General features: G+C 51.0%; 1 protein-coding gene across 1 annotated transcript; it reads right to left on the reverse strand.

Annotated features, from left to right (window-relative positions):
• Nucleotides 1–788: 788 nt before the first annotated feature.
• On the reverse strand, nucleotides 789–27,163 carry Nwd1 (NACHT and WD repeat domain containing 1). Its single transcript, XM_042054913.1, has 12 exons — nucleotides 27,080–27,163; nucleotides 25,891–26,450; nucleotides 23,592–23,935; nucleotides 23,377–23,499; nucleotides 20,031–20,239; nucleotides 16,402–16,674; nucleotides 13,133–13,223; nucleotides 8,417–8,571; nucleotides 6,540–6,816; nucleotides 3,767–4,317; nucleotides 2,510–2,615; nucleotides 789–1,090 (listed from the first exon to the last, which is right to left on the reverse strand). Exons 1-12 carry the CDS (start codon nucleotides 27,161–27,163, stop codon nucleotides 789–791), a joined length of 3,075 nt encoding a protein of 1,024 aa, XP_041910847.1.
• Nucleotides 27,164–27,818: the final 655 nt, after the last annotated feature.

Here is a 27,818-nt window from a genome sequence, read left to right on the forward strand (position 1 = left end):
GCTTTAAGCCCTGAGCCAGCCCTGGCCTCAAGTGGATTTCTTTCTTTTTCTATTTTCTGTCCCCCGCCCCCTGCTTTTCTACAGGATCTCTCTCTCTCCTGTCTATCCTGGAACTTACTCTGTAGACCAGGCTGGCCTCAAACTCACAGGAATCCGTCTGCCTCTGCCTCCTGGTGCTGGGATTAAAGGCTACGTCACCAAGCAGCCAGAGTAGATTTTGTACGATCCATTTGCGTCACTGTCAGGGCAGGAGCTACACATAGACTAATGGTGATCACGTGTGCCAGTCACCAGCTTCAAATGGGCAAGCGTGTACGTGGTATGACAGCCCAGACCTCTGGCTTCACACATGGAAAAGGAAAGGTTGAGCCACAGGCTGGCTTTGCCATGTGGATTCTGGACCGCAGCTGGATGCCTACTGCCTTCTAAGACAGGACAGTGCCCACCACGTCCCTGCAGTCTGTCACCCTGCCACACAGTGTTGCCCTCCAGTGGGTCACCCGTGGTTCCCACAGTGATTATGGATCCTCCCAGAGCCAGTGATTGATGCAACCATAAGAGTTCTGTCTACTGGAACCAACAGAGGCAGAACCAAGGCTTTGATCCAGGTTCTCGGAGCAGGGTGGGAGATACAGGCTGCTAACCTGAGGGGAGCAGGTTTGAAAGCCCAACAGAAAAAGAGGCGGGAAAATGGAAGATGCTAGAGGGAGACCTGGGGTCTACATGGCACCAGCAGAGCTGGACAGTTTGTTCTATCAGATGAGCCGAGCCCTAGCCTCCAAAGACCTTCACAGTATCAGGCAGACCTGTGAGCGCTTATTTGACTTTGATTCTTTTCCATCTGCGGCCACTGACCCTGTATCCTGAGAGGCCTCTGCGGCAGTCAGCTGCTCTTTCCTTTGCCTGGTCTTGACTAACCACACTGCCCTCTTGAAGTTCTTGAGAGGATCTTGCTGGGAGGCTCTGGCTGATGGGCACTGGAAATGTTCTCTGATGAGATAGCCGTGGCTTGTGGGGGCCATGAAGCCATTGGAGGTGGGGATGATTCGGCTGACGACAGCGTGGACAAACTGGACAGCCAGCAGGGTGCCTGTGATGGGGAAAGGGCTGCTTACAAGACAGCTGGGGCACAGAGGTGGGAAGGACATTGCAGGTGGCAGTGTGCTTGGTCTACAGACACAAGACATGAGTTTGATCTCAGCACACATGGAAAAGTTGAGTGTGGTGGTGCACACTGGCAAGCCTAGCTGGGGAGGGAGAGTGGGGGCTCCCTGCACGCTGGCAATCCCAGGGCTGTGGAGGGAGAGTGGGGGCTCCCTGGGGCTCCCTGCATGCTGGCAATCCCAGGGCTGTGGAGGGAGAGTGGGGGCTCCCTGGGGCTCCCTGCACATTGGCAATCCCAGCTTTGGAGAGAGAGTCAGGGCTCCCTGGGGCTCCCTTTCCACCTGGTTTGACTTAACCATTGACTCTAAAGTCCTCTCCAGCACATGGTCACCACCCAGGGACAGAATGCACATTCACTGGGTACTTTCCACCCTCATGGATGCCTGGGGAAGAAGTTCGTGCTGTCCCCAAAGGGGTCTGCAGGCCATGTGCGGAGGGCATTGTGGATCTAGAGCACCGGCCTAGCAGGAAATCATGGGTCCTGCAGACCTCCTAAACTTAGGGACCAAGCTAGAGCCTGAAGCAGGCCCGTTAAGACCCAGGATGGCTCTTTTCTTGTCAGGTCAGAGCCCAGCCCTATGGGATTGCTCAGCAGGTGTGCAGTTAGTTTTCTGTCAACTTGGCACCAGCTCAGGTCGTCTGGGAAGAAGGAACCACAACTGAGAAAATGCCTGGATCTGACTGGTCTGTGTGGCATTTTCTTGATTAATGACGGGTTGGGGAGGGCCCAACTCACTGCAGGCAGTGGCACCCCTGGACAGGTAATCCTGGCTGTATAAGGAAGCAGGCTGAGCATAGGAGTGAGCTGGTAAGCAGCACCCCTCTGTGGCCTCTGTTTCAGCTCCTGCCTCAAGTCGGTCCCTGCCTGACTTCCCTGAGGGAGGAACTACATCCTTTAAGCCAAATGAACCCTTTCCTCCCCAAGCTACTTTGGGTCAGGATATTTTATATAGCAACAGAAAAGCAAAGAAGGACTGTAGGTGAAGGGCATGCCACACAAGCGTGATGGCCTGAGTTCGAATCCCTGGCACCTATGCAAAAGCCAGGTGTGTCAACATGGATCTGTAATCCTAGCGGGGTGGAGACAGTCTGTGGTGGGTCCCTGGGGCTTAGGTGTCTAGTCTAGCTGAATAGGTGAGCTCCTGTCTCCAAAAATAACATGGAGGACTAGGCCAACCTCAGCCTCCACCTCTCACTTATACGTGTACACAGGTCCAGGTACACTCCTGTGCACATGTGTATACACACATACACATATACACAGAGAGGGAGTAAGGGAGAGGGAGAGAGAATAAAATAAAACAGGCTTCTACATAGCTCAGCTCCATGCTAAAGCAGGACTCACCGTCCAGTGCACTCCAGGCAATGATGGAGCGGTCCTTCATGCCCGCAAACACGTACTTGTCATCCTTCGAGAAGCAGGCACACCGCACCCCTCTGCAGTAGGAGCTCTGTGGAGACAGACCATATGACGGACCTTGTGTGAGAAATGTCCCCTGCTCACACGGTATCTGTTGTTGTTTACTTGTATTGAATTTGTTTGTGGGGGTGGGGGGCTGCATGTCACAGCGCTGTATGCAGTCAGAGGATAACTTGCAGGAGCTGGTTCTCGACTTACATCATGTGGTTAGTGGGGACAGAACTCAGGTCATCGAGCTTGGCTGCAAGCACCTTTTCCAGCTGAGCCCTCTCGCCTGCCTGGGATCATGTGTTTTAACCCTTGGTCCACAGCTGTTGTTGGGAAAGTTGAAGACCTTTCTCAGGTTTGTCTCCCTAGAGGACGCGGGCCACTGTGGTTCTGGTTTATGGGCTTTATAGCCCAGTGCACATCCTGTTCATTCTCAGCTTCCTGTTCCACCAAGATGCGGAGTTCCAGCTTCACACCCCTGCCACCAGAGAGACATCTATGCCTTCCCTCCAGCTTAGGTTGTGTCCTCTACAACAGGGAGCCCGGATGGCTCTTCCCCCTTCAGTTGCTTCTAGTCAGTGATCTGGTAACAAAATAACTAGTGTACCCATGATGCCCTTTCCAGCTGAGATAAGACCAGTCCTTCACCCTGCCAGTGTCCCAAACCCAGTTCCCCTATAGGAGGCCGAGCAGAGCAAACCCCAGGGAGACGGACCTTCCAAGGAGCAAGGACTGTCTTCACAGAGGCAAGAGCTTCAGGGTGCAATGCACACGCGGGTGTGTGTGCAGGCCGCAGCTCTACAGCTCCTCAGTGTGGCACAGCACCCGTGGGTGGCTGGGCACGCACCTGGGGGCTAGGGGACGCCTCGTTAGGAATGCCTTCCTCCTCATTTGAGTCAACTGTTAGGCAAGTATGAGGACCTGCGATGGAGCCCTAGTTCTCATGTTTAAAAAAAAAAGCAGGCATGGTGGCCCACACTTGCAATCCCAGCTTTGGGGAGTTGTAGATAGGAGCATCCTGCCCACTGCAGCCCCCCAAAACAAGGTGAGGAATGACACCCAGGTTGACCTCTATCCATCACACACAAAGATGTATGCTCACAGCTAGAAACAGTGTAAACACAAAATAAGAAAGGAACACAGGAGGGAAGAGGAAAGGGCACAGCATGGATGTCAGTGGGCCAGGCCACCCACCTCATAGCTCATCTCGAACATTCCCCTGCAAGCTTGCAGGTCCCAGAGGCAGAGCAGCGCGTCCTCCGCCCCGCTCACGGCCAGCAGCTCCCTGTGGCTGACCGCCACGCAGCTCACCCTGCTCCCGTGGGCCTCCAGCGGGAAGACTTTGGAGCTTGCGCAGTTGTACAGGAAGAGGCCGCCGTCAGTCATGCCGTAGAGAACACGGTAGTCGGCCAGCAGGGCCACACTCGCTATGGTCTCCGGCAGCTGGGTGTAAAAGGTGTAGGTGGGGCCCTCGATGGTGGGACATGGATCCCCGGGGCTGATGTCCAGCACCAGGACGATGTTGTCATAGGCGATGGCCAGCCGGTCCTCACTCTTGCTCAGGGACATGCAGTTGACAGCCTTGCGGGCCTCGGGTGGGGGGATACACAGCACATCTTGCCTGGAATTCAGGGGGAACACAAGCACAATCCCCGAAACCAGGCCTGTGAAGAGGAGCTTGGCCTGCTCGGCCACCTCCAGACACCGGACCTCATTGGACGTGTCCAGGGAATCCTGTTCCTCACCTGCTCAGGGAGAAGAGAGTCAGGGATGGATCGTCTGGTTTTCTTAAGCTTTTAAAAAATTACAATTATTTATATGTGTGTGGAGGTCAGAGGACAAATTCGTCGTCCTTCCCACCATATGGGTCCCGGGGCTCAAACTCACATTTTCAGGCTTACCTGGTGGACGTTTAGCTGACCTAGCTTTCTTATTTTCTGACCCTAAGGTTCAGCTTGGATAGTTTTCTGACTGAGCCTGGAGCTGCTAATGAACCCTGCACCTATAGACATTCTCAGTAAGCCCTGAGGCAAAATGGAAGCCAGGGCCTGACGCATGCGCAGTAGGCACTGGAGGAGACGAGGGGGACCCCGAGCTCCCACAAGCTTGAGAGGCACCCGAAGCTAGGGAGAGGGGCTGCGCTCGGCAGGGGGAGGGCAGAACCTGGGTTTGCACGTGCTCCATGATACTACACTGTCTACCTGGCCCTGCTGGGCCCTGGGGAATAGCACTGGGGCAGCCTTCTCCAGCACCTGCTCCCGCCACGCCTAGACTGGCCTCTGGGTTAAATTCAGAGCGGTGTCATGAACCATATTGAAACATTCCCTTCTGATAGGAGAGGGAAGTGCCCCAGGCTGTGAGCTGTCTGCAAAGGGTGCACAGAGCTCCACACCTGTAGCTTTCACTAGTGTCTGGGCGCTGCGTGGGAACTGGGATAACACAGCAGGCTCCCCCCCCCTCCCATGCCCGTGCTCCTGTAACTCCAGCAGACTCCCGGTTCTCCCAGCACGGCTTTTGATTGCTTTTGATTGCCGTATCTGGGGTGCACAGAGATAGACGCCCAGGGGAAGTGTAGCAACATGGGACCTCTCTAATCACCTAGGCTGATCTCTAGCACTTTGGTTTCCTGCCTCAGCCTTCCTGGTTTGGGATTACAGCTAGGTGCACGACCAACCTGACTGGAATCTAATCTAGTTAAATGAAAACCGCATCACCTCATAGTCTGCTTGAACCTCCCAGGGGTGTCCTACAACCCTCAGGACACAGTGCACCTGTCCCCACTCCCCTTCACACCCTGGTAATTATAGGCTGAACATTTGAGCCCTCACACTATGCCAAATTCAGAGTCCATCTGGGGAATGGAAAGATGGTTCAGTGGTTAAGAACACCAGCTCCTCTTGCAGGTACCTGGGTTCAGTTCCCAGCACCCATGTGGCAGCTCAGAAGCTCCAGCTGCAGGGATTCTGATGCCCTCTTCTGACTTCATGGGCACCAGGCACATGTATACATACTTGCAGATAAAACTCAAACCAAAGAAAGAAAGAAAGAAAGAAAGAAAGAAAGAAAGAAAGAAAGAAAGAAAGGAAGGAAGGAAGGAAGGAAGAAAAATTCCATCTTCATGATGGTTTTGGGAGGTGCAGGCTTAGGATTTGATTAGATTTCTGGGGTGGACCCCTCAGAAGAGGGGTAGTGCCTGATTTAAAGAAAACACAAAGACGAGAGCATTGCCGTGTTGGGTCAATCCTGCACAGACATAGCAAAGGCATCTGTTAACCAGAAGTGTGCAGCCCTCGGCCCCTCCAGCACCTCTAACCTCGTCATGCATGTCTGTGCGTCTCTGTGTCCGTGTTCACGTGTGCACATCAAGGTTGAGTGCAGTTTATTCACGTGCTCTTCAACCTCTTTGCACATGTATATGTGGTGTGTGCATGTTCACATGAGCATGGCTGCAGGTGAATGCGTGTCCACATGCTTGTGGAGGCATGTGTAGGTGAAGGTGTGTGTGGGACAAGACTGAGGTCAGCAGGCTCCCTCAGTTGCTTTCCATCCATCCATTCACCGAGGCAGGAATGAACCTAGAGCCAGCTTGCTCTGGGGACCCGCCTTCCAGCTGCTGGATTAGAACCCAGCACTCATGGGGGGCGGGATCCAAACTTAGGCTGAATGCTTGCACGGCAAGTGCTTTGCATACTGAGTCATCCCCCTAGTCCCTTTGTTTACTTTATGAGCCAGAGTCTGTGGTTTTATATTTGTTCTTTTAACTTTTACTATGAACCATGGCCAGCACACATGGTTTCTGTGGTGTTGGGGACAGAACCTGGGGCTTCCCTTATGCCAGAAAAACACTGCACAACTGAGCTACAAGCACTCTACCAACAGAGGCAAATCCTGGCCTCATCTTGGACTTCCGCCTCCAGGATAGTAAGTCCAGAACTCACTATGCAGATGCTAGTCATCTCTCACAAACCTTCTGCCACATCCCAAATCGTGACTTTGTTTTTGTCCCCGACCTTGGGGACGTAGACGTAGCTGCCATGATGGGACACCGCAGCGAGCCCCGTGCGGTCCAGAAATGGAGCAGGAGGCCTTGGCTTCTGAGTGGACCTGAGATCCCAGACTTTTACAGACGAAGACTTCGAGGAAGCAGACGCCACCAGAGTCCCACCCCGGACCAGCAGGCTTGCAGGGGCTCCCACGCCCTCGAGGACGTCCAGCAGGGTGCCCTGTTCTGACAGACTCCACACCTGAGAGTGAGAACAAAAGGATGGGTCTGCCCCAGGGACACGCGTCGGCTGTGCAACTGCCTCTGCTGACGTGGAGGCTCTGGCTCCAGAGCCATCACCCACCTGGCTGCTGAAGACTTCCAAGGGCCCCAGCATTCTCACCCCAGGAGACACCCTGGGGGCCTGTCCTCCTGGGTAAGAATTCTGTAAGAGCTGAATGAGTGAGATTGTAGTATACATGCATATGTGCACATGAGTGTGTGTGTGTGTGTGTGTGTGTGTGTGTGTGTGTGTGTGTATGGTGTTTCAGGAAACCACCGTGTGATCTGGGGAGATGGCTCAACTGTTATGAATACTCAGTGCTCTTGCAGAAGACCCCGGTTCAATTCCCAGCACCTACATGGCAGCTCATTGCCATCTGTAACTTTAGCTCCAGAGGATCCAAACTCTACTGTCTCCGAGGGCACCGGGCACGCACATGGTACAAGATGCTCATACACATAAAATAACAAGAACCGTGATAAAAATGTCATCATGTGAACATGTCCTGGTGAATCCACGGCTGTGTGTTCTTGAATTGCCTCCTTTTTTTCTATTTGAGATGGGGTCTCACATTGCCCAGATCAGCCATGAACTTGCTATGTAGCTGAGACAGGCTGGGCTTCGTCTCCTCACTCGAGTGTGGTTTCCTAAGGGCTCGAGGGTGGGAGGCTTGGTCTTGGGGGTGGCAGAGGTGGCATGAGAGGTGATGGGACTTAAGAGGTGGAGCCTAGTGGGAGGCGATGCAGTCCTTGGATGTAACTAAGCAGCTGTCTGTGGTTGTGCACATCTGTAAATCCAAGAAGGCAGAAGGTGGGAGAGCAAAACTCCAGGATTGTCCCTGGCTCCATATCAAGTTCAAGGCTAGCCTGAGCTAGAGACCCTGTCTCCAAAATGAGGGTGAGGGGTAAGTAGTTGTTATGGAACTCAAATTAGTCCCAGGAGAGTGGACTGTTATGCAGGCAGGTCTGACCTCCTATCCCTAAGTGTGATCGCCCCTCACACAGGTTCACACTGTTTGCACAGATGTGCTACGGACAAGGAAAGCTCATCAGAACTGGTGGCATTCTCTGCAGCCAGTCAACTTCTGAATACTGTGAGGTAGGCAAACCTCTTTTTATATACAGTTCCCAGCCCCAGGTATTTTATTATAGTAACAGAAAATACATCCCTGACATTGGCATATATATATTTATATATATAGCCTATAATAAATAAACATGTGTTTCTACATAAATAAATTCTATTGGGTCCTTAAGAACCTCTAAGACTGTAGGGAGGTCATAAGACCAAGATGTTGGGAAAACTCAAAGTCCCTACCTTGCCAGTCTTGCCTTTGCTGGCTGCTGAGAATTTTCCTCTCCTGTGGCCCTGAAGAACACTATCTTGAATGCTCAGGTCAGACAGGGAATGCTACCTGCTTTGGGGAACACTCCAAGTCTGAGCACAGAATACCAGCACCCCACATCATCCCACTAAACACCCCTCTCTAGGTCTGAGCTCATCTGTTTTCTGTGTATATGAACTTAGGAGGCATTAGGGATCCGTTGCTCTGAGGTCAGAGTCCTGGGTCAGCCCTCACCTGGATGAGCGCATCCCGGGAGCCTGTGACGATCATGTTGTTCTCAGGACCCACAGCTGCTGTCTCTACCACGTCCTCGTGTTCCAGATCCGTGGCCATGAACCGGTGGAAGCCTTGAGAGTCGGCTAAAAAAATCCGCACAGATCTCCCGAAGCCTGTGGTAGCAGAGCCCAGTCAGACCTCTGAGCCTGGCGGAGCTGTTACCCAACCCTGGAGCCTTCTCAGAGCACCTATGGCGTCCCAGGGGAAGGCTGTCCCAAGGCCAGAGGGGACACAGCCTCACCCTGAATGGCAGATGTGTGTTGGAGGTGACAGCCGTGGAGCTGTTGAGAAACTCGTGAAGTTCTCTGTTGTCAGGACATGCTGAGTTCCCTCAGATCCAGACCATGGAGGCACTGGTCCCTGGGGCCTGGAGCCACCACATTGACTTTCCCTGCCTCAAAAAGGTTGTTCTATTCTGTTCTATACTTTATTGTATGTGTGTGTGCACGTATGTACGATTACACACATGATTCGCTATGGTGCACATGAGGAAAGGAGGCCAGAGGACACCTTGAGGAAGTCAGATCTCTTCTACCATGTGAATTCCAGGGACAAAACTCAGGTCCACAGGTCTGGCAGCAACCACCCTTGCCCCCTGGACTCTCACTGACCCCACTTTCCCTGTCCTCAGTGTGTGTGCACGCGTGTGCACGTGCATCCCGTCTATGCACTTTCAGAGGACAAAGGAGGCCATGGGGCTCTTCTCTATCACTGCCCACTATCTCACTGTGCCTGGAACTTGGACAGAAGCCAGCAAGTCCGGCTGGCCTCCTGCCTCCACCCCCCCCCCCCCAGCACTGGAGTTGCGCACATGCACTATACCCATTTTTCCATGCTGGGATGTGAACACTCTGTTCATGCTTGCACAGCAGATGTTCTGACCCACCGAACCATCTCCTCAGCCCTCGTTCCCCCATGTATGCATAAGGATACCAACGGTGTAAGCTCCAAAGCTGTCATGGGACAGCAGAGTCAGTACATGCATACCATTGAGGATAGTTGTTACAACAGCAAGCACACACACACACATGCGCGCACATGCACATATGTACACACGCATGCACACACATGAACGCACGCGCGCGCGCACACACACACACACACACACATGCACGTACGCGCGCACAGCAGTGACACCATGTGAAGGCTTCACTGTGGGATTCCCCAATACGTGCCTCAGGCTCATCCTCCCTGAATTCCCAGACCAAGCTGAGCCAGCTGGAAACTGAGGTTGTTTTAAGGCATAGTGTCATGTAGCTCAGGCTGGCTTCAAACTCCCAATCTTCCTGCCTCCACCTTCCAAGTGCTGGGATGACAGGAAGGCATCACTTATGCCTAGTTTGTGTGGTGCTGGGGATGGAACCAGGACCTCAGGCTTGCTAGGCAGGCACTCTACCCACTGAGCCATGAGCACTCTACCTGCTGAGCCACAAGCTCTCTACTGACCGAGTCACAAGCTCTTTACTGACGAAGCCACAAGCTCTCTACCTGCTGAGCCACGAGCTCTCTACTCCCTGAGCTATGAGTACTGTATCAGCTGAGTCCAAACATTCTAGCTGTGGAGCCCCAGCCTCAACTCCAAGTCTGTCTCTTGCCTCTCCACACCCTCTGTGGTGTTCTTTCTATTCTAGGGTCCTTGAATGCTGCCCCCCCAGGATAAAATGTTCAGGATTCTAACTGATGAAACACACCATGTTGTTTTCTGCACTTGTGGTCTAATCTTGGACACTAAATAAATGACTCTTTGGGGCCAGGGCGATGGCTCAGCAGTTAAAGGTGCTTGCCACCAAACCTAGTAACCTGAGTTCCATCCCGGGACTCACATGGTAGAGGAAGGGAACAGACTCCCTGAAGTTGTGCTCTGCACTCACAAGCACCACGCTACACACACGCACACGTCCATCAGCCAGCACCATAGGTGCAAGCTGCAGCCTGTCGCCCTGGCCTGGCCTGGTTCTGGGGACAAGGCCTCTCAACCCATGGAGCTTCCTTCCTGATAACCATGTTCTTTCTTTATCTATGTTTTCCAAAGTAACAAAGAGAGTTCCTGGAGGAGTATCGGACAGGCGTCTTAGGAGAGGCTGGAGACCAAGGTCAGCCTCTCGGGCTGTCAACAATGCCAGTGTGTCTAACTCCTGGCAAATTTACTCTCAGGGCTTGGTTGGGGGTACACTGCACACTGTGCCTCATGTCACAAGTCTCCTGGCACCTCTGGGGGACGAGACATAGGAATTCCTCTCTCATGTTTCCTGGACACTGCCCATGTTCTTTCCTTTGCAGATTTTGCATGTGTATGTATGTGGGGACACACACACGCACACGCACACACACGCGTGTTTCGTTACTGCACCTATCCCAAGGCCAGAGGCTGCTGTCAAGTGTCATCAATCGTTTTTGAGGGAGCTTGGCATCTTGTCGAGGACACTGAACTTTCAGCATCTGCCTGCGGTTACAGACGGCTGTCTCCGTGCCCAGCTGGTGTGTGTGCTGGGAATCTGAACTCAATGCCTTGTACTTGTCTGTTGAGCACTTTACCCACAGAACTACCTTATGGGCCCCACCTCACGTTTTGAGACAAAGTTTCTGTCAGGCCTAGGGCTGACGATTGGCTAGGCGGACTGACCGGGAGGCCCTGGGATCCTCCTGCTTCTGCCTTTTCTGTGCTAGTCACAGGAGTGGACAGGAGGGACAGCTGCTGCTTTCTCTGAACTCTTGGGGACAGCACCCCACAATTCTGCTCATGAAACAATAGCTCTTGAAAGACTGTAGATGTGACCCAAGTCAGGGTTAGATAGGTCCCAATGGCAGTGGTCTGGATCCTTCAGGCTGAGAATAGAGAAGCCAGTCAGAGCTCTTCCTCCCTGACTTCTGGACACACCATCTCCCAAACCAGCTAGGCACACTCTGAGTGTTCCCATGCTGGGGCCTGGACTCGATCTGGCTCTCGGGTCATCTCTTTCCTGGTCAAGACGGGTCTAGATCACAGGCAGGCAGGCCTGCTGGCTCTCAGAGGGCCGCTCGGAACCCACGGCTGTTCCTCTCCTTTCTCTGCGCCAGTGTGTTTTGGGGTGCACGTGTCTGTGTGCTGTGTGAGCGTGCCTGTGAGAGCTGAGCCCACAGAGGGCAGGGGGGGCTTTGGGGCCCTCGGAAATGAAGTTACACAGGGTGAGCACTGCCTGTCCTCGAATGTGCTGGGGACCAGACTGCAGCCTCTGGAGGAGTGGCTCGTGCTCTTAACTGGTATTTTGAAAACTTGGTACAATTAACAGAGAAATCACTCATTCATAATATTTATATTGATTTTATGTTAAATATTTGGGCATATGAAGTAAAAATAATCTGTGTGAGTAATATGGGTTGATTTAAAACAAACTGAATATTCACTCAAATTTATTAACTATGATTAATATTAATATTAATTTAAATAATCACAATTAATTAAAAGATTTTTATTGAGACTGGAGCAATGGTTCAATACTTAGCAGAACTTGCTGCTCTTGCAGAGGACTTAGGTCCAGTTCCCAGCACCCAGATGGTGGCTCACAACTATCTGTCAGTCCATCTCCAGGGGCTCTGTTGCATATTGCCTTGTTGGGTACCCACACCTTTCACACATACAACTAAAAATAAAAAAAACATTTAAAACCTCAAGAGGGGATTACAGGTGTGTAATGTGCATGGTGGTTAAAGGTTTGTGTGATGTAGAGAGGTGTGTGGGTAAGATATACGGTGGGACACGTGCTTCTATGTTACAAGTGTGTGTGGTGCATGGTGGTTAAAGGTTTGTGTGATGTAGAGGGGTACGCATGTAAGGTATATGGCAGGAGACGTGCTTCTATGTTACAGGTGTGTAATGTGCATGGTGGTTAAAGGTTTGTGTGATGTACGTGTGTAAGGTATATGGTGGGACACGTGCTTCTGTTACAGGTGTGTGGTGGGCACAGTACAGGTCTGTGTGTTGTATGTAGGTGGAGGTGTGCACGGTGGATGCAGCATATGATGGGAGACGGAACCCTTATAATCCTCTCATTCGTGGGAACATGAGCAGAGCTAATGAGCTTCTTGCTGAGTGGAATGATCAGACATGGAGACAGACGGGGCTCACTCTCACTTACACAGGGAAGCTAAAAGTCTTGACTTCAAAGTAGACAGAGGACTACACAAAGATTCAGTGGGAAAAGGCTCCTGCTGATTGTCCCAACGACCTAAGTTCAAATGCCAGGATTGGAAGGAAAGAACCAATTGGTACATGTCCTCCTTTGCCCTCCACATCTGCACACACACACACACACACACACTACACAAAAGTACACACACATGCACTCACACACGTGCACACACTAGCACGCACACATGCACACACACATACCCACATGTGTATACACGCACATACACAAACACACACATGCATACATGCATATGCACGCACGTACATACACACATGCACACATGCATGCATACATGCATGAGGACACACTTTTATACACAAAAAGTAACAATATATTATAAAACGAAGAGGTAGAAAGATAATGGTGGGCACAGTTGGGAAGGAAGAAGGGGGTGCGGGGAGACAGGGGAGAGGTACCAGTGCCTCATTCTACCTGGGAGCCAGGCACCCAACCTCCAGTCAAATTTTACTTCCCTTCTCTACACTCAACGAGAGACGAAAGCTACCTGCTGCAAGAACGGAATCGTCTTCAGACACCACCAGGAACCCCACAGCTTCTGGAAGCTTCTCCAGTAACCTGTCTTCTCCCGAGGAAACCTGCACAGTGGAACATGAATGTCAAGCTTCTGAACCGGGATGCAACTCACCCCACCCCAAGCTGGCTCTGTCACACCGAAGAGCTCCTTAGCCCCCCAGTGCCTCAGTTTCCCTATTGGACAAGAGGTAACCCCAGGCTACACTCTCCAGGATGAAGGGCTACAGTGTGTGTAGAAACCGTTTCCCAGTGCATGACCTTAGCACGGTAACCGCTGTGATGATGTGGTTGCTGCTGCACAGGCGCGGAGAACCTACTGGACTTTTTGGCCCTGAAGGAACCGTGGAGCTCAGTGAGACAGAAATGTGTTTGGAATAAATGAGGCAGAGTGGCTCATGCCTGTCATCCCAGCGTGGAGGAGGAGGAGGCAGGACTGCACAGAGTTCAAGCCAGCCTGGACTATACAAGGCCATCTCAAAACCAGCTGACTGATGTGATGTGGCCTGTACCTGCTGTTAAAGACTGTCAGATCTCCCAGCCAGGAGGAAACTTTTTTTTTTCTATTCTGCTCAGTCCCTGGACAGGGGCTCAATGTGTAGCTCTGGCTATCCTGAAATTCTCTCTGTAGACCTTGAATTCACAGAGATCTGCCTACCTCTGCTTCCCTCAGTGCTGGGATTAAAGGTGTGCACCACTACGTACTTTCTTTTCTTTTCTTTTCTTTTCTTTTCTTTTCTTTTCTTTTCTTTTCCTTTCCTTTCCTTTCCTTTCTTTTCTTTTCTTTTCTTTCTTTCTTTTTTTCCTTTTTTTTTTTTTTTTTGGTTTTTCCAGGCAGGGTTTCTCTGTAGCTTTGGAGCCTGTCCTGGAACTAGCTCTTGTAGACCAAGCTGGCTCAAACTCACAGAGATCCACCTGCCCCTGCCTCCCGAGTGCTGGGATTAAAGGTGTGTGCCACCACCGCCCGGCCTCATCCTTTCTTTTTAAAAATTATTTCTATTTATCTTGAGACATGGTCTCATTGTGTAGTCCTGGCTGTGGAACTCACTGTGTAGACCAGGCTGGCCTAGAACTCATAGAGATCTCTAGTTGTTAGGACAGCAGACACTGTTGCTACATTAGCTCCTTGTATAACCTCTGTTGTCCTCCCATCCATGCCCACTGCTTCAGACGCAACTCCGTGCCTGTGTGTGGTCACCTCCCCACACCGAGAATGCTGGGCTGTGCTCTAATACAGAGGGAAGCGTGTGACCACCAAATACTGCTCCAGCCCACACAACTTGAGGAAGCAGGATTCGTCTTGGCTTCCAGTTCCAGGTCACACCCCATCACAGAGAGGAAGGCCTGGCTGCCCTGGATAGTGTCTGAGCTTCCGGAGGGATCAGGAAGCAGGAAGCGCCAGCCAGAACTGGAAGAAGCTGACTCTTTCCAGCCCATTCCAAGTGAGAGGCTTGTAGCTAGCTGTGCCCCACGTGCAGAAGGCCCCACTAACTTGCAATGCAGCACCAACAGCTGGGGACCAAGTTTTTAAACACATGAGCCCGTGCGGGACAGATGGACATCTGCTGCAGCCTGGAGCAGGGACTGCCCCCAGCTCTGTGGGGACAGCTCTGCTGAGGGACAGCTCTGCTGAGGGACAGCTCAGCTGAGGGACAGCTCTGCTGAGGGACAGCTCAGCTGAGGGACAGCTCTGCTGAGGGACAGCTCTGCTGAGGGACAGCTCTGTGGGGACAGCTCTGCTGAGGGACAGCTCTGCTGAGGGACAGCTCTGTGGGGACAGCTCTGCTGAGGGACAGCTCTGCTGAGGGACAGCTCTGCTGAGGGACAGCTCACAGGGCCTTCAGTGCTAGGATTAGGGTTTTGCTGTTGTTGTTCTGTTTTTTAAGAGTTTTGCTTATATCCAGGAATGGTGGTGCAAATCTTTAATACAAGCACTGGGGAGGAAAAGACAGGCTAATGTCTGTAAGTTTGAGGCCAGCCTGGTCTACAAAGTGAGTTCCAGGACAACCAGGGCTACACAGAAAAATCAGTCTGGAAAAACCAGGCACAGATGCATTCAGAGGCCAGAAGAGGGCGCTGGAGCCATTGGTTCTGGGTTTAGAGGTGGTGAGCTAGCCAGTGTAGATCTAGGAATTGAACTGGGCCTCTGCAAAAGCAGCCAGCGCTCTTAACCGTACAGCCTGTTCTCCAACCCTTGTGACAACTTTAATGGCATGTTGAAGTGAAGAACCCAGGGAGGATCATCAGTAAGGGATTATCAGGATTGGGAAGCCTGAGGCATCTGAGGCAGCTGTCTCCATCTGTTACCTGCTGTGTGAAGACTGGACCTTGTTAGGGGCTGGGCCCTGGCCTGGGTGAAGGGAGGGAGCCTAGAACTGGCATGCAGGCCTCTGTGCTCCCTGATCAGACTGTGGATGGAGCCACCATCTTGACTTGTACTGTAACCTGGAAGTGAGAGCTGATTAAGCTTATTTCTCCCCAAGTTGCTCTCGTCAGATTCAGTACAGCAACAGGAATGGGAACCCAGCAGCCAAGAAAGGTAAAAGGTGCCATTATTCCTCCCAAATTCCAGGACATCTGTGCACTTCCTGAGGTGTGCACAGAGGTCAGAGGTCAACCTCAGTATCTCTCCTCTACCACTCCACCTTAGTTTTTAAATTATTTATTTTATTTCATGTGTATGGGTGCATGTCTAAATGTGTCTATATGCACCTCATGCATACAGTGCCCATAGAGGCCGAGGGGGGCATCAGACACCCTGGAACTGGAGTTACAGACAGGTATTGGCCTACATGTGTGTGCTAGGAATTGAACCTGGGTCCTCTGCAAGAGCAGTCAGTGCCCTTTTTCTAAAAATAATTTATTTTTCTTTCAAGTACATTTGTATTTTGCCTGCACATATATCTGTGTAAAGGTGTTGGATCCTCTGAAACTGGATTTACAAACAGGTGTGAGCTGCTATGTGGGTGCTGGGAATTGAACCCGGATCCTCTGGAAGAGCAGCTGGTGCTCTTAACTGCTGAGTCATTGCTCCAGCCCCTCCACTTTATTCCTTGAGGTGGGATCTTTTGTTGAACCTGGAACACACAGATTCCACCAGATTGCCTGACCCAGGCGCCCTATGGATCCTCCTGACTCTGCCTCCCCAGGGCAGGAATAAACATTTGGGGCCCACATCTGGCTTTATGTGGGTGCTGAACATCTGAGTTCAGGTTCTCATACCTGAGTGGGAAAATCGCTTACCAGGAAGATGGAGCCGCTGCTGAAGCCAGTGATCAGCTTTGCCCGTGTCTGGATAGAGACGGCACAGGTGGGTGTCTCCTCTTTGATGCTGGAAAGCTGGTATTTCTCCTGCAGCTTTCCCATGGCTGAGTCCCACAGACTGACTTGACCACCCTTGGACACAGCGAGCAGCACACCCCGAGCAGCCAGCACTGCCACGCAGGACCAGGGGTCAGACGCATCTCCTGGGATACAGAAAACCAGCTTTGCGGTTTCCAGATTCCACACGCTGATCTAGTGGAGCCGTGAAAAGCAAGAGAAACATCAGCATTAGTGGGAGACATGGGCTGGGACCCAGACTCACATAAACAAGGTATGGTGCGTGTTATCTTAGCACATGGGGAGTGGAGGCAGGAGGGCCAGTGTCACTTTAACTACATAGTGAGCTCAAGGTCAGCCTGTGCAGCAAGATGCAACCCAAACAACAAAATAAATTTCAAAAAATTAGAAAGGAGATTCCCAAGCAAGAGAGCTTGCCTTCCAGTCTCTCTCTCTCTCTCTCTCTCTCTCTCTCTCTCTCTCTCTCTCTCTCTCTCTCTCTCTCGTGTTTTCATGTTGCCACATGGAGTCTTGTTATATTGGCCATGAACTCTGGGCTCAAACAATCCACCTTTGTCAGCTTGGACCATTTAGCACCCATCATTGTGCCCAGGTGCACACATTCTTTTGTAATTTATAAAATAGCATTTGGGCAGGTGTGGAGCACACACCTGTTTTCTAACCACCCTGAGGGTGAGACAGAAGGGCCTGTGTGCACTACATGTCTAGAACAAAACCTCTTTCTTATTATTTTATTTTATTTTCAGCACAGGGTTTCTCTGTGTAGCCCTGGCTATCCTGGAACTCGTTTTGTAGACCAGGCTGGCCTTGAACTCAGAACACAGAGATCTGCCTGCCTCTGTCTCCTGAGTACTGGGATTAAAGGGGTGCGCCATCATCTCCTGTTGAAAACCTGGTTCTTTCAACACCGGTAACTTTAAACAAGATTTTATAAGATGGCAACAGAGACAGTGATGGGACAATTCTATATCTGTCAATTATTTTTTAAATAAACATTGATTGGCCTGTAGCCAGGCAGGAAGTATAGGTGGGAAAACCAGACAGGAAGTAAAGGTGGGGCAATGAGAACAGGAGTATTATGGGAAGAAGGAAGCTCTTTCCGCAGTGCTGCCCAGATCACCAAAGAAGCAGGATGTGACCTGCCCTGCTGAAAAAGGTACTGAGCCATGTTCCTAACACAGATAAGAATAATGGGTTAATGTAAGTTATAAGAGCTAATACAAAGCCTGAGCTAATGGGCCAATCATTTTATCATTAATATAGACTCTCTGTGTGATTTTCTTTGGGGGCTTACCAGCTGTGGGAACTGGACAGGACAGAAACACCAACAAGCAGGCCCTCATGTTACAGGACAAGGTGTCAGTTCCATCTGACAGGAGTCAAGACTGGTCTCATCTGCGACAAGTGTGCCCTTGTAAAATATTGGTCACGGGGCCTATGAGATGGTTTACCAGGTGGAGGGGCTTGTAGCTAAGCCTGATAACTGGAGTTCAAGCCCTGGGACCCACAGGGTAGAAGGAGAGAACCAACTCCCCCGGTTTTTCCTCTGACCTCCACATGAGCCACACATGCACACACACCTTAAATAAATGTTAAGATATTGATGTTAGCTGGGCCATGGTGGCGCATGCCTTTAATCCCAGCACTTGGGAGGGAGATCTCTGTGAGTTTGAGGCCAGCCTTGGTCTACAGCGTGAGTTCCAGCTACAGAGTGAGTTCCAGGAGCCAGGGCTACACAGAGAAATCCTTTCTAAAAAAAAAGTAAATAAAGAAGAAAAATATTGTTGTTAAAGCCAGGTCTCACACTTGGAAAGCTGAGGCAGGAGAGCTGTCACAAGTTTGAGGCTGTACAGCGAGACCCTGTCGCAAAAAACAAATGAAAAGATGCTGAGGGCTAGAAGACAGCCAGCAGGCACAGAGCTTACTGGCCAAGCTGGGGTCGGATTTCAGGCCCCAGCATCTATGGAAAGGCCAGGCAGGTGCAGCCGCTGCTGTCACCCAGCCCTTGGGAGGCAGAATCAGAGGACCACAGAGAAATCTGGCTGGCAGACAAATCAATCCACTTCACATTCAACAGGACCCTCTCGGAGTGAACGAGGAGGACCCTAGAACTGGAGCTCACTGACTAGGCTGTCGCTGAGATCCCGGAACCCACGTGTCAGGTCTGCCAGTCTGCCCCTCAGCCCTGACTTATGGATCACCCCACACATCCAGATGGCACGTGGTGCTGAGAATCTGCTCAGAGTTCGCCAGGCGTGTACCAGCGTCATCCTCTGAGCTTCCTCCCCAGCCAGTCTTTGTGGGAGGCTCTGCAGCCCAGGCTGGCCTTGAACTTTTTACACACCTGGTGGCCTTGGTCTCAAGCCCTGCCTTGGCCTCCTGAGGCTGCACCATCAGTCTGTGACTGTGTATCTCCATTACCTCCCTGTCAGATGGCAGGGCTATGAATGCCAGGACGGACACACTGGGAGACATGGGTTCTAGATGCGTCTGGAACTAAGTGAGATTATAAAGCAGGATTCAATGAATAAGAGCACAGGCTTCTTGTCCAGAAGATCTGAGTCCGGTTCCCAGCACCCAAAGGACAGTTCACAACTGTCTGGAACTCCAGTCCCAGGGGGTCCGACACCCTCTTCTGGCCTCCGTGGGACTGCGCATGCATACTGCACAGACACACATGCAGGCCAAAGAGCCCTAGACATAAAATAAAAAAACCAAAATACTCAGACACAAATATCACATGTCAGCATAAACCAGCATCAAAGAAGAAAGCAAAAGGAAAATTTTGGAGTCCAGAGAAATGGCTTGGTGGGTAGAGCACTCGCCATGTAAGGAAGAGGACCTGAGTTTGAATCTGCAAAACCTGCACACAGCAGGCACAGTGTGTGTGTGTAGTCCCATTGCTCCTGTAGGAAGGTGAAGATCTAATCTCTGAGATTATCACAGGCCAGCCAGCCTGGAGTACACGACAGCAGCAACAGAGATTTCGTCCTCAAACCAGAAGGACAGCAAGAATTGATGTCCAAGTTGTTCTCTGGCTTCTGGGTGTGCACCACAGCACATGTGCCCCCACACACCCACACACCTTCACACGCCACCCCCCATTATCTCATGCCATCCTTGGGGGTGGGGAACTGAATTACAGTCATCAGACTTGGTGGCAAGCCTGTGGCGGCGTCCCGCCAGGCCGCTCACCTCCTCTGCTGGGCTGTGCTGGTGGCCAGCGAGCTCCAGGCTGCTCCAGCACAGCTTACAAGTGTGCCACCCACTTGGCTATACTTGAGTGCTGGGTTCCGACTCCGGTCCTCATGCTTCTACAATGCTTTACCCAGAACCTACTCTCTTACAAACGCCGAACAAGATGGCCTGGGGCATTCAGCAATCCTCCTGCTTCTGCTTCCCAAGTTCTGGGTTTCTAGCTGTGTACCACCACTACTGGCTGCTCTCTCTCTCTCTCTCTCTCTCTCTCTCTCTCTCTCTCTCTCTCTCTCTCTCTCTCTCTCTCTCTCTCTCTCACCTCAGTTTGTTACCTTTGCATTAGATGTCAAGTATACGACTTTGTTCATCTCATTCACATGGAGTGCCCAGCTCTGAGGCTCTGTGGAAGTTGGTGAGCCTCTGTCCAAAATGGTGAGTTTCTCCTGGCCAGAGAGCAGGCTCCACAGGCGCAGGGTGCGGTCCTTTGATGCAGAGATGGCGAGAGTCCCTAGGGCAAACACTCGAATGCACCTCACCTCAGCTGCAATGGGCACAGTGTGGGAGAGCATGTTAGGGGGACAGTTTATCCTGGTTTCTACCTCGGGCTAAAGAATCTAAACAACTGCTGGGGGTGGTGGTGGTGCACACCTTTGATCCCAGCGCTCCAGAGGTAGAGGCAGGTGGGTCTCTGTGAGTTCAAGGCCAGCCTGGTCTACAGAATGAGTTCCAGGACAGAAACAAAACAACAAAAAAACCCATCGTCTTTGTGTGTGCACACATGATGTTAGGGGAGGGGATGGCATACATGCTGCCACCATCAGGTGCATGTGGAGGTCAGAGAACTTTCTAGAGTCTTTCTCTTCAGCCACCTTTACATTGGTTCTGGAGATCAAACTCAGGTCACCAGATTTTTGATGTAGGTGCCTTTACCGAGTGAACTATCTTGCCAGCCTGAGCAGCATTTATACCATATTTTAGAGTCATTTAAAAAGAGATTTATTATTATTATTATTATTGTTATTATTACGACTACTATTATTATTAGTGGTGGCTTTTCAAAACAGGGTTTCTCTGGGTAGCCCAGTCCTGGAACTTACTCTATAGACCAGGCTGGCCTTGAATTCACAGAGATCCACCTTCCTCTGGTTCCTTATAGGTAGGACTACAGGCATGCACCACCACTGCATTTGACAACATGACCCTCTCTCCTGATGCACACCGTTGGCAACATGACCCACTCTCCCGACGCACACCATACACTGTTGACAACGTGACCCACTCTCCTGATGCACACCGTTGACTACGTGACCTCTCTCCTGAACACCGCACACTGTTGACAATGTGATTTTGTAGTTCCTTACACCAAGGCGTCAACGGGCTCAGTCAAGAACACCGTGAGCTAGCCACCTCCCCCGTGCGATTATGATGGGGTATCAGTGCTTGTCAGCTGGGCGGGGCCTGAAGAACCACCCTGCAGAGCCCGCCTGAGTTAGCAACCCTCAGAAGAAGTGGCTTGTGAGAATAAAGTGATTGCCCCTCAAAATAGGTCATGTATATCAGTCCTCCACAAAGCTCAGAGATAGGCTCATGGGATGGGAAGAGAACAGAGTGTAGGATCTGGAAGCTGCGCTGGAGCATTGTGGGAAGGCTGCCCTTTGGGTGTGATGAGACTGTCCCTCTCATGAGTTCACAGTAGCTGTGATCCTGAAAAGGTCGGTGCAGGGTAGGGATTGTCACCGGCGGTCGTAGAGGGTGTGGACTTTGAATGTAATCGACCCCCTTCCCCCCCCCCATCTCATAGGGAGTGGCACTATTAGGAGGTGTGGTTTTGTTGGAGGAAGTGGGTCACTCTGGGGGTGGGCTTGGAGGTTTCCTATGCTTAGGATACTGCCCAGTGTGACTGCTACCCCTTCAGCACCACATCTGCCTGCATGCAGCCATGTTCCCTGCCACAGTGATAATGAACCGAACCTCTGAACTCTAAGCCACCACCTCAGTTAAATGTTTTCCTTTATAAGAGTTGCCATGGTCAACTCTTCACAGCAATAAAAACCCTAAGACAGAAGTGGAGGGGTCACAAGGCCCATCTCCCCCTGAGGATTTTCAGGCAGTTCACAGGGAGGGAGATGTTTACTTCAGTGGAAGAGGTGTTTGGGAGGAGCCCATGCTCCTCTGGTCACCCGCTTCTGTAAACAACCCCAGTGAAGTGCATTGGTCCCCCCCACCCCTGCATCCCCCTTACAGGAAAGTAGAAATGGGTAATTGGGAAGAGAAGGGGACTGGCAGGAAAGGGAGGTGAATGTGATCCAAAGATGTTATAGATGTCACATGTTATACATGTGACACACGAGATGTTACAATGAAACACATTCTTAAATAGTTAATAGTTGCTAAAGAATTTGTTTTAGTTTTATATGAAATTACCTGGCGTGAGTGGGAAGGAAACACGGAACACGCAACAAATCCGCTTAGGAGTTTATTAGAGGGGGCGTGCACAGGCCTGTGAAGTCAGTGTGCACTGAGAGGGAGGAAGATGGTGTGTCCAGCTTTTAAAAACTGCCTAGCGCATGTGCACAGGGGATTGACATGGCTACGTCATAGGCAAATAAGGGGGACTCACGAATGTGCACAAGGGCTCAGCTGAGTCATACGTGGATCACACAGGGCCCTTTAACACTTCCAGGGGCCATTAGGCACTTCTGCCTGACTTGTCTGCACCTGCATGACCCCTAGAACCTGGAAATATAAGCCTTGTGTGGCTGAAATAATTTATATATATATATATATATATATATACACACACACACACAATATATATATATATATATGTGTATATATATATATATATATATATAATATATATATATATGGTTGTGAGTCTAGCTTTTTAGGTTTTTGTTTGTCTGCTTTTTTTGTTTTTGTCTATGTTTTTGTTTGTTTGTTTGTTTGTTTTGAGAAATGGTTTTTTAGTAGCTATGGAGCCTGTCCTGGAACTTACTCTGTAGACCAGCATGGCCTCAAACTCAGAGATCTGTCTGCCTCTGCCTCCTGAGTGCTGAAATTAAAGGTGTGCACTATCACTGTCCAACCCTTTTAGACTTTTTAAAATTAACATGTGTGTGTGTGTGTGTGTGTGTGTGTGTGTGTGTGTGTGTAGGTCAGGACAACTCCTGCAGCTTCTCCTGGAAGGTTGCTCTCCTTCCACCACATGGGTTGCAGGATTTGAACTCAGCCCACCGGGCATATAGATGAGTACCTTTACCTGCTGAGCCATCTCACCAGCAGTGCCCCCTCCCTGAAACAGTGTTAAGATTTTAATTTATGTGTATGTGTGTCTGTCTGTCTGTCTTTGTGTCTGCAGGTGCCTGAAGAGGCCAGGAGGTGTCAGATATCCTGGAGGTGGAGTTACAGACAGTTGTAAGCCACCCAACATGGGTGAACGTTTATCCTTGGAAGACCGAGAAGCACTCCTAACTACTGAGTCAATCTTTCTGGCCCCTGCCCTCCAGTATATGTTTTTTAATAAAAAAGCTTGTTTGCGGCCACTGTGTGTGAGGCAGCAAATTGTTTCTTGTGCAGTTCTAGCTGACTGATGCAGTCTCAGCATAAGGACATCAGTGTGTGAGGGTGAAGTCACTTTGGGGACAGTGTGCAGCCACCCCGCTTCCCACTCATCACCTGTGTGTCCTGTTAGAACGTGGACCACCTGTTGTTCCTCTACATCCCACACTACCATGGCGCCATCTTGGGTGCCCACCACCAGCAGCTTCTCTTCCAGGCTCCATGCTATGGCAGTGACGCCTGCAAACACACAAAGGGGTCAGTGAGGACCTGGTGACCCCTGCAGACACACAAAGGGTTCGGTGAGGACCTGGTGACCCCTGCAAACACACAAAGGGGACGGTGAGGACCTGGTGACCCCTGCAGACACACAAAGGGACAGAGAGGACCTGGTGACCCCTGCAGACACACAAAGGGGATGGTGAGGACCTGGTGACCCCTGCAGACACACAAAGGGACAGAGAGGACCTGGTGACCCCTGCAGACACACAAAGGGACAGAGAGGACCTGGTGACCCCTGCAGACACACAAAGGGGACGGTGAGGACCTGGTGACCCCTGCAGACACACAAAGGGACAGAGAGGACCTGGTGACCCCTGCAGACACACAAAGGGGACGGTGAGGACCTGGTGACCCCTGCAGACACACAAAGGGGACGGTGAGGACCTGGTGACCCCTGCAGACACACAAAGGGACAGAGAGGACCTGGTGACCCCTGCAGACACACAAAGGGGACGGTGAGGACCTGGTGGCTCAGACAGAGTCTGTGAGAGCCTCCATTTACAGATGGAAAACCAAGGCATAAGTAGACCAAGTGGCCATCCTAAAGTCACACAGCCAAGAGGACAGACTTTAGGTGACCCAGAGACTGCCTGCAGTATGGATTATTTTTGTTAAAAATTTATTTTTACTTTAAATGGAGTATGTTGTAGGACCCAGCCAAGACAAGCTCAAGTCTGAGTCTGAGTCTCAGTAGTTTACCCAAAGACAATACCTGGTTCAGAGAAAGACCACAGACTGAGGCCACCCAGGCACCACCAAGCAACAGACCATCCAAAGGAAATTCCTGACGATGCAACCATTGTAGATAGGATCACCTGCCAGCACACATCCATCGCTTTTTACTAAAGCCTTTCTCGCTTTTCAGACAACATAAAAACGCTTACTGAAATCTTTCTTATGGCTTACCTCAGTAGTATATAATATATTGTATAGCCACAATATTTTAAACAAGAACAGAGACTATAACAAAAATAACTTTAAATTCGCATCACATAAAATCCTGCACCAGCGTGAAGCATCTGAGACAAACAGTGGGGTTTTTTTTCCATACCCTAACCAATAGTAACTTGTAACCAGCCCCTTTAAATGATGACAGATATTTATAACCCATTGGATCTTGTGCTTCTATGGCAAACCTGCCTGTATTGTCCCCGTGTCCCCGCACTACAGGCTAAGGCTGACTCCTCTCCATGAAATGTTAGTGGGTCGAGGTTGTTTGTCTCATCTCTCTCAGGAAAATACACCCCTATGCTTATGGCCCTATCTCTAAAGTCCTGTAAGTGATCCAATATCAAAGTCAAAAAAGTCATGCCTTGAGTCTGTCCCATCACATCAGTCTTGTAAGTTAGAAAGAAGATGCACAAAGACAAAAACAAAACAACACACAAAACAAAACAGACTCCTCCTGGCGCCTGGAGGCAAAACCAAACTGAGAAGATGACAGCCTCAAGCTGTCTACCTACAGAACTGAGACACCTGGAGCATCCCGTATGTCTGTCTACAGAAACCAGAGAGATCCACTCTCATACAGAAGGGCCCTGGGGACATCTCGTGCATCCATGCAGACCGTCTACAGGCTCTCAGAGATTCTGGGCCCATTTACAGAAGGATATCCAAACAGAAGGACACAAAAGGAAGTTTACACACAGAAAACTTATCAGACGACTGAAAGATCTACAGGGCAGTGTCCCTGTGGGCCTGGAGGATCCCAGAGAGCCCCCACATGTTATGCCCAGTCCATGGGGACCCCAAAAGACCATCAGGGAGACCAACTCACTGAAATGCAAAAGCAAGGTTTATTGGATGCATGTTACAAGCCAGCAGGGACCTCATCAGCACAACAGCAGAGGGGGACCCCGCCCTTCTAGATGGCACTATTTAAAGGCAAAAACCAGAAAAGTTACATTAGCTGACATTTGTCTAGGAGTGTCCTGTGAATGTGTGCTGGCAGTGATCCTATCTACAACAGTTGGAACGTCAGGAATTTCCTTTGGATGGTCTGTTCCTGGGTGGTGCCTTGGGGAGTCTTAGTTTGTGGTCTTTCTCTGAACCAGGTATTGTCTCAGGGTAAACTACTGAGACTCAGACCTCTATAGAGCTTGTCATGGCTGGGTCCTACATTATGACTTGGGTCTCTGAAAGATCAGTAGATGCTCTTAAGTCCTGAGTCATCTCTCCGGTGCCTTAAAATAAAATAAAAATTAACAACAATCTTGTGATGTGTGTGTGTGTGTGTGTGTGTGTGTAGATCAGAGGAAAACTTGCAGGAGTCAGTCATCTCCTTCCATCTTGTGGGTCCCCAGGATTGAACCCAGGTCATTAGGTTTGCTGGCAAGCCCTTCCACTCACTGAACCCTCTCACCAGCCCCTGAGTGTGATGAGAAAGGGGGCTGGAGAGATGGCTCAGTGAGCAGAGCATGTGCTGTGCAAACCTGAAAGCAGGAGTTTGGGTCCCAGAGCCCAGGAGAGTCAGGCACAGCAGGATGCACACCTGCAGCCCTGCCTCCTACAGGTGGGGGAGGGGCAGGAGCACCAGGCACAGCAGGATGCACACCTGCAGACCCACCTCCTACGGGTGGGGGAGGGGCAGGAGCACCAGGCACAGCAGGATGCACACCTTCAGACCCACCTCCTACAGGTGGGGGAGGGGCAGGAGCACCAGGCACAGCAGGATGCACACCTGCAACCCCGCCTCCTACAGGTGGGGGAGGGGCAGGAGCACCAGGCACAGCAGGATGCACACCTGCAACCCCGCCTCCTACAGGTGGGGGAGGGGCAGGAGCACCAGGCACAGCAGGATGCACACCTGCAACCCCGCCTCCTACAGGTGGGGGAGGGGCAGGAGCACACCTGCAGCCCAACCTCCTACAGATGGGGGAGGGGCAGGAGCACACCTGCAGCCCAACCTCCTACAGATGGGGGAGGGGCAGGCGAGTGGGAGCTTGAAGGCCAGGTAGTCTGTGGCGCACAAGAGACACTGCCTCATCCAAAGCCGAAGATAGACTGGAGCGATGGCTCAGCAGTTAAGATCTCCTACTGCCCTTGCAGAGGACCAGGGTTCATTTCCCAACACCTACAGGGCAGCTCCTATCTGTCTGTCCATACATCCAATGCATACACTTGGACAGATGCATAAAATAAATAAATCTAAAGGAATAGGATAAAATAAAACATGCAGGGCAGGTTAGGATGGACACTAAGGTTGTCCTTTGACATCAGGGGAGCTGGAAAAGTGACACCCACTTGCTCTTGTCTGATGTAATTCCAGCTCCAGGGAATCTGCTGGCGTCTGTGGGCACTGCATCCACACGCACATACATAGGTACACACATACATATCATTAAAAATAAATATATAGAAATTAAAAGAGGAAGCAGGGTGGTGGTGGTGTACTCAGAGGCAGGCGGATCTGTGAGCTCGAGGCAGCCTGGTCTACAGAGTGAGTTCCAGGACAGCTAGGGTTACAGTGACACCCTGTCTTGGAAAATAAATAAAAAGAAGAAATTAGCCCAAAGTGCAGCTCAGTCGACGACCTCACCCAGGGATTCTGCAGAGCTACACCCCCACCATGTAGCAGTTTTGATGTAGCAGTTAGAGACAAAGATGCACCTGGTGTTACCATTTGACTATGGAGAGTCCCCTCAGACGCCTAGAACACCTGTTGGTAGTGCAGTATTATAGTCTGCTGGCCTGGTCTGTCACCTGGGTACCCTGTCCCTTTAAGGGACAAGCCCTGCCCACTCCCAACCCCTCCCTCTTCCACTGAGGCAAGAGGACCCTTTCTCACCCTCTATTTCTCTCTGCCCTTTTTCTGGAGAGGCAGCTTCTGCCTCTCTCCTTTCTCCCCACTTTCTACCCTTCCTTTACCCCTCCAAAACCCACTAAATACACTCTATACCGAAACTCTCTCTGCATGTTGTATCTGTCTGTCTGTCTGTCTGTCTGTCTGTCTGTCTCTCACCTGCTGCTGTCTCCCATCCTCCAAGGGAATCGGCTGAGCTCTCAGGTGACCTGTTGCTCCCCCTCCCCCCCATGGCACTGGTACCCTACCACCTATTTATAAATAGTAACATTGGTGTGTGACTTGACCAGGCTCTCTCCACTTCCTTCTGCCTGTGGGTGGGCCGGCTGAGGACATGTGGGGACCCTGGACACTCGCAGGCTATCTCTTGCAGCTGAGGGCTGCTAGGGATCCTGTAATCTTCTAACTCTTCCTCTATATAGCCTCTTTTCCAGCAGAAAATCCATGAGTGTGCAATCGCTCGGCAGTGGTTCCC

This window comes from Arvicola amphibius, chromosome 4 (assembly GCF_903992535.2).
Source record: "Arvicola amphibius chromosome 4, mArvAmp1.2, whole genome shotgun sequence".
Taxonomy (NCBI): domain Eukaryota; kingdom Metazoa; phylum Chordata; class Mammalia; order Rodentia; family Cricetidae; genus Arvicola; species Arvicola amphibius.